We start from the raw sequence: 7642 nt of genomic DNA on the forward strand, positions 1-7642 counted from the left end.
CCATGGAATGCTTCTCTACTGTCTCTATTATTACTGTATGTTATCAGGAATTCATCTATTTCCTGGGGCATTTCCTTCATTCCTAAAACTATAAACACACATTATTAAACCCATCACAGGTAGTAAAAGTGCTGAAAAAACAAAAGAGAACAACAGATGGGGGAAAATAATTGACTGTCTTCTCCTCTCTGTTCATTATCCCTCTCCTTGTTGCAAGCATCTGACTATTTAAATTTATTGTTTCTACCCTTGCAAGAACAAGGTACATTTTACATAGTGAAGCTTCTCTTTGTTTTGTTGATTCAAAATTGGGAGAAAGCATATTCAAAAGAGATGGGATTATCCTAGGATACACTAATTTTTTTTTCAAAAACTGTATAATTGTTTTGGATCTCCCCATAGTTGCTTGGTCCTTGATGTTTAATTTGCTCAAGTCAGTCCCAAAATAGAAACTTGAGAAGAAAGAAAATCATAAAAATTAAGTTCATAAACTAATCATCACTTATAAGTCATCTGCCTTCTGCAGCCAGTAGCCTCCAAACTGAGGAATTCGCTGAAATGAAAGAAAACCTGCGGAGTCCAAAACTCCTATTACCTTTCACCACAGTTCACCATTATCACTTTCCTTTAGTAAATAACATTGGCTTGGGTTGAAAAGGTGAAAGATTAAAGAAGGTATTAAAAGAACCAGTCAATCCCCTTCTCACCCCAACACCACTGCCAGCCCTTCCAATTTCTGACTTAAAATCGTTCAGCTGTTATCATATATAATTCTCCCACCTACAATGTGAATAATAATAGCTCCCAGGCTCTGTACTTTATATATATTCTTTCATTTAACGCATCCCAAAAGCATGACATGTAAGTTTTAAAGTTCCCATTATACAGATGTGAAAACTGAGACCCTGAAGGAAACTAATGGCTACGAACTGTATCAGTCAATAGAGTTATTTAAAATAGGCCATGCTAATACTTTGTTAATAGTGTAAGAGTATCTTAAAGACTAAATGGATGTAGAACTCCTAAGATTTTTGAATTAGAACACTTTTAAATGCATACCTGTTTTTTCCTTGAATTTGCTTTGGGAAACAGGCCTGCTGACAACACAGATGTAAATGGAGAGCAGCATAGCTCAGGAAAAGGGTTTGGAATAGATGGCATTTCCAGAACATCAAGATCTTTCTTTTTTCTCCTACACCAAGAGAACATAGAATGTAATTTACATAAAACAGAATGTAAAATATAATTGCTGTCAGGATTAAAAAGTTAAGGCCAGCATGCACCACTCTGTGACAACACTAATATTATATAAAGTATATGGCAAAGGTCTGTGGTGTACTTTCTATGGGTCAAAATAAGTTAGTTAATTGATATAAATCAATCTTCTTTTGTATTCCTTTTTTGGGGGCCTTTAAAAAAAAATCACCAGGCCTGGAAACCCCATTTCCAGCACTTCTGATAATTTTCCTGAAGCTGAAATACAGACTGCAGAATTATTGATGCAAAAATCATCCTGAGGAGCTAGACACTGTTTTGCATCCACTAAATTGACAAAGTCTACAAACATTTACTGAATTCATCCCTATGTTATTTTACTAATCACTTTTGGTAGTTATGGTTTATTAATTATAGCGGTGGTTCATTGCACTTCAAATTTCATTCACAATGTTGCCCACACACAGTCTGTTGATTTTTCAAGTGCTTATAGATACTAAACTGCAAGGCAGTGTTTTTGAGAAGGTTAAGTGAATAGAACTTGCTAGTGTTAATGTACTCGAGTCCACTGCGGAGTAATTTTAACTTCAGTGAAGTTGAAGCACTTTGAAAATCTGAAGAAGAAAAAAAAAAGCACCACTTAAATGTATGAATATAAAGGACTACAGATTTTTGTATTGTTGCATCCTTTTTCTTTCCTGAAGTATGTGCGAAATTGTGAACTCTACAGGCACTTAGTGCTGAATGCTATGGAGACTGGGAAACCTTTTAAAGCCTCTATTCTTTCCTGCTGAACAGCAAGACTGCTCAAATGTCAATCCGTGCTTTGCCTCTCCAGGGTCGCTGTAAGACTCTATGTGGGAGGTGAACTCATTTATTCTATGATTTTTTAAATATAGGAAAGAAAAGGATTTTTTTTTTTTAATGCAGGACCACGAAGCAAGAAGGAAGGGGGCTGGCCAGCCTGGGGCTCGGCCTCCTAGTTCACACCGACGGGCAGAGGCGAGAGAGATCCGAAGCTCTCAATGAAACGGTGATGCTATTTATAAGGCGCCGAGAGATCGCAATGTCCTGCTGATCCGGTAGGAGCCAGCTCAAAGGCAATTGTCTTCAGAGAGTTTCACAAACTTGGCCCCGCTCTGGGCACATGGCTTGCCCCCTAGGACCGCCTCCTCACCCCTTCGCCGGCTGCCAACCCAGGACACTCCCCCGCGCCCTCCGAGGGCTGCCTACCTGTCTGCAGCACAGCCGCGGGTCCCGTCCGGAGGGGGCAGGAGCGCCCGCGCGTGCAGCCAGGGTGCCGGCACCAGGTCGCGGGCGTCGCCCCTCCCCTGGGCAGCGCCGCACACCTGGGCGGCCAGCGGCGAGTCCCGGGCAGCCGCCCGACCCGCGGCGCTCTGCCCATCTTGCAGGGAAGTGGTCATTGTCGCCGGCCGGGAAGCTCGGGCGTCATGGGAGACCCGGCGCGTGGGGAGAAGGAGGTCGGGCGGCGGGAGGCGAGGTGCCGGCTCGGCAGCCCGAGCACGCTGCAGGTGCGGTGGCCTCGCCGCCTGCGCTCCGGGCCGGGGCGGCTCAGACGCTCGGCCGGGCTGTAGGCGAGGCGGCGGGGGAGGGGAGGGGGCGGAGGAGGAGGGTGGGGAGAGGGGAGGAGCGGCCGGTGGGTGGGGGCCGCGGGCGGCGGGGCGAGGCGCAGTGGGGGCGGGGAGGGCGCCGGGCGGACCCCGCTCGGGGTCTGGGGCGCTGGGGGGCGCTGGCTCGGAGCCCGCGCCACCCGCGCGGGGCCCTGGCTACCGGCGCCCGAGGTCCGGGCCGCCGCCTCCCCAGGTGGGCGCCCGAGCTCGAGGCTGAGCCCGAGGTCGGGGCGGGCCCGCGCCGCGGGAGGTGGGACCCGTGTGAGCCGGCGCTCGCGCAGGGCTGGCCTGGCCGACCGCGGGCGGGGCAGGGGTCTGGGCAGCCCTGACCCCCAGACTCTTTCATTCTTCCTGCTCTGCTGTGTGAGATCACCTAAGCTGTCGCCGGGCCGCCATGACAGGCCCCACCGTGCCTGGAGGCCAGGGGACCAGGGGGCCAGGTTTGTCCCAGTCTTTACCCCACGTGTCTCTTCTTCCTTCCACTCCGCAGCTAAACACACGGGTGTGGGGAAGGGGTGGACGGGGACCAGGGAGTACAGTCAGTGTAGAAAACTACTGAGATGTTTGAGGATTCTTAGTAAGGTATGAGTAAACCTGACGTTATCTTGGGAATTAGAAAAATTATTAATTTTCTTCTGATAAGAGTAGCTCTCATTTGCTGAGTCCCCACTCTGCCTAGTACTGCTCCACCTCACAACAGCCTTGTAAGTTAGATGTTTACCCCATTTTACAGTCAAGGAAATTGGGGCTCAGTGTCATGGAGTACCTGGTACAACATAGGGCTAGTAATAGTGCAGTCAGGCTTCCAACCCAGAAGATTCCATCCTCACCATCCAGACTGTTTGAAGTGGTAATTACATTAGGCTCACCCTCTGAGATAAGGCAACCCTACTCTGAATTCTTGGGTAGTAATTCTGTTTCTGCTCTTCTGGAAGTGCCCCCATACCACTGCACTATTTGGGATTTTCACATGTTTCACACACTCTTTGTTCTTTGACCAAATTAGGTTAACATTCTGTCCCTGGCATCTGTTACACCAGGTTTTCTTAACCTTCACAACCTCTGCCCAGGGAAAGGCAAACACTGCCTCCTGAAGAAACTGGCAAAATCCCCTCCTCCATATCTGTGTGTTCACACACACACACACACACACACACACACACCCCTTGGCACCAACCACTGCTGACACCCAGGGTTTGCTCACCCCCAGCCTGTGAGAAACCTGGAGTACTCCACTGAGGCAGGAAATCTTTGAGTCAAAGAGCTTACAGAATCCAAGTTCTTCATTTTTCTGACGTCAAAATTAAGACCCAATAAAGAGCAGTACTGGCCTGGGTCACACATTGGGTGTGGTCTGCAGGACACTTTATACAATGCAATGGCTAAGCCCAGTAGTTCCCCTGAGGGATAAAATCAGTACTACTAATCATTATAGCTAACATATTGATGCTGTGTGCCAGGCAAAGCCCTCATTCCCATCCCATTCCCTGAAGTATGGTCTGGATTCCGTATGTGGGTTTTAAGAGAGTTTACTGTAAAAGCATACAGATATGTTGAGGTCATTCCAGCAAAATAAAAAAGAGTCATGTATTTGCAGATAACTTGAGCTAAAGACATAAAGAAGTATACTTTCATCATCATGATCATCATCAATCATTCCTATTTTCATCCAAAAGTCCTGCAGGCAACCATTGCTCCTTTCTAAAAATGATATAGTTTGAGCATTCTAACAGGAAAGTGAATCAATGGCTGGTGTTTATCCCCTCTCTCTTCTCAACAACTCTTTCTCCTTCTGTCTCTCTCTCACACACACACACACACAGAGAGAGAGAGAGAGAGCAGACAGTCTTTTTTGCCAGAGAAAAGGGTAGGTGGAAACTGTATCTTTGGAATCACTGGAAATACTATTGCCCAGTAGTATTCCACTTCCCAGCATAAATTTTTAACCTCGAGAAAGAGTATTCATTGGTTAGAATGAAATCTCATTTGTGTCTCCCCTCTCTGGGCATTTTCTCATTTAGTGGAAATCCAGGGAGTATCCACTTGCAGGCTTTATGCTCCTTCTCTAACTTCCATGGGTAAAAATTGTTGTACCTGTGGTAACTGGGGACAAAAAGAAAAAGAACAAATCTCTGAAGAATGAGAACCTAAATAATTTTGTCTTGTAGATTGACGTTAATATTGAGTTTACTCCCAGACACCTTGAAGATCTATACCAAGAATGATAGAATTCCCTCATTCACATTTTTGAAGCAAGCCAACAAAAAAACTAGCTTTTGTATCCAGGAGGTTTACAAAAAAATGATTCTAAATAAAGAATTATGCAATATAAAAGGTGCAGAATACTACTAGACCTAGTACAGCCTAAGAGAATACAGAGGCCTTTTTCTGTCAAAAGGAAGTTAAAAAGAGATTTTCCTTCCCATAACGAAGATATCTGAAACAATAAGGCGGATATCTTGGCACCAAAGAGCGAGTCCTCCCCTAGTGGCCCTTGTCCCTTTTGATTTGAGCCTGTAAAATGGCAAAGGAAGCAGTTTGATACAAAAATATCATCATAAAAAGATAAATTTGGCTATATTATATTAAGAACTTCTGTTTATCAAAAGATACCATTAAGAGGTCTAAGATGTAAGACATAGAATGGGAGAATAGATTTACAAGACATAACATAAGGTAGGGCCTTCCTACCCCTAAGAAAAATATGTCCTCCTTGCTTTATTCTCTCCCTTTCTCATCAAATCAAATGGCTTAACCCTTTATACTGGGAAAGATAACACATGTACAGAAAAGAAGTTCACAAACAAAATTGTGTGATGAATTATCACAAGGCAAACACCGATGTCAGATCATGAAATGCATTATTGTCAGCCCTCCAAAAGTCCCACCCTCCAATCCAGATTTTCAGAGTAATCAACTCATAGTTTAACCCATCCGTACTCACAATAGAGTAGGTTGTCTGGTTTGGAACTTTAAATGGATTCATGCAGTATGATCCTTTCGTGCTTGACTTGTTTCCCTTTACACGTTATTTACCATATTTTTCCATGTTTTTACAAGTATCTGTAGTTTTTCTAACTCTTCTATTGTATGTAAATACCACAATTCATGTATCCATTCTACTACTGATAAACATCTGAGCTATTTCCAGATTTGGACTGTTATTAGTATTGTTGCAGTGAACATTTTGCACCCTTCTCTTGGTGCACGTATGCATGCATTTCTGCATGGCATGTATGCAGGAGTTGGCATTGTGAGGTCATGGTGTATCTATGCTCATCTCCTGTAGATTCTGCCCGTTTCTCAGATTAATTGTACCAATTTTCACGACCACCAGCAATGCATACCTTTCCCCAGTTCTTCGCATCCTTGACAATTGGAATATTATTAGAATTTTTACAAGAGATATTCTGGTGCACGTACAGAGATACCTCATGATGGAATTTGACTTTTCTTGATGACTCATGAGGTTGAGCACTTTTTCACGTGATTATTTGCCATTTGGACATTCTCTTTTGCTAAGTACCAATTCTCCTGCCCATTTTATGATGAGTTGTCTGTCTTTTCTTATTTGTTTTATATTCAAGTTACCAGCTATTTTTTGGTTATGTCTTGTAAATCTATTCTCCCATTCTATGTCTTACATCTTAGACCTCTTAATGGTATCTTTTGATAAACAGAAGTTCTTAATATAATATAACCAAATTTATCTTTTTATGATGATATTTTTGTATACTGCTTAGAAATTTTCCCTATATATTGCAGAAATTTATTGTTTTGCTTTTCACATTTAAATCTGTGATCCACCTGATTTTTTTTTCTAATGGTATGAAAGTGTGAAAGTATAGAGGTGGTTTTATTTTTGTTCCCATAAATAGGTAATTGTCACAGGCTCATTCATTGAAAGGATTATTCTTTCCTCACAACTTTACAGTGCCTCTTTTGTCTAATTCAATTGTTCATCTATCCATGGGTCTTTTCTGGGCTCTTTTTCTATTCCATTGGTTTATTTATCAATATTTATGCCAATATCACATTGCCTTGATTACTATGATATATAAAAGGTCTTAATATTCAGTAAAACAAGACTTTTCAGTTTATTCTTCTTCAGTCTATTAATTTTAGAATTAGATTCACAAGTTCTGCAAAGACCTGCAGGGATTTTGACTGGATTATATTAAATCTATAAATCAATCTGGGGAGAAGTAATATTTTTTAAAAGGCACAATCCATGAAATTGCTATGTCTTTTCACTTGATTATATCTTTAATTTGTCGCAATGACGCTTCATGGTTTTTTTCATAGATACCTTACACATATATTGTTAAACATGTTCTTAGATATCTGATATTTTTACACTATTTTGGACACCTTTTTAAAATTTGATTTTCTATCATTTGTTGTTGATGAGAAAAACAACTGATTTCTGTGTATTGATCTTTTTTTTACCACATAATTACTTTCACACATTAATTCTAGAAATTTTACTGAAAACATTCTTAGGTTTTCAATGTACATGACCATATTATCTGTGAATTATGACAGTTTTAATCATCATCCTAATTTTTATATCTTTTATGTCTTTTTTTTAGTTTTACTACACTGCTTAGGAATTTGAGAACAATGTTGAATATGAATGTTGTTAGCACAGATTCCAGTCTTATTCCCCATCTCAAATGGGTAGATACTAAATATAATATTGTCATACCCTTATCATAAGGAAGGAGGGTTCCCTCATATTCCTTGTTTGCTAAGAATTTTTATCATGAGTGGATATTGAATATTATTAAACAGCA

The 7642-nt window shown here is 42.0% G+C and overlaps 1 protein-coding gene across 1 annotated transcript in view; it reads right to left on the minus strand.

Moving 5' to 3' along the window:
* GRB14 (growth factor receptor bound protein 14) overlaps positions 1-2809 on the minus strand; it is a 127005-nt gene extending 124196 nt beyond the window's left edge. Inside the window, exons 1-2 of the mRNA XM_065880241.1 lie at positions 2449-2809; positions 1060-1192 (exon numbers count right to left, since the gene is read on the minus strand). Coding sequence (XP_065736313.1) covers positions 1060-1192; positions 2449-2639 — 324 coding nt within the window. The 5' untranslated portion in view covers positions 2640-2809. The remainder of the gene's footprint in view (positions 1-1059; positions 1193-2448) is intronic.
* Between the last annotated feature and the right edge of the window lie 4833 nt (positions 2810-7642).

Source organism: Phocoena phocoena, chromosome 7 (genome assembly GCF_963924675.1).
Source record: "Phocoena phocoena chromosome 7, mPhoPho1.1, whole genome shotgun sequence".
In the NCBI taxonomy this organism is placed as follows: domain Eukaryota; kingdom Metazoa; phylum Chordata; class Mammalia; order Artiodactyla; family Phocoenidae; genus Phocoena; species Phocoena phocoena.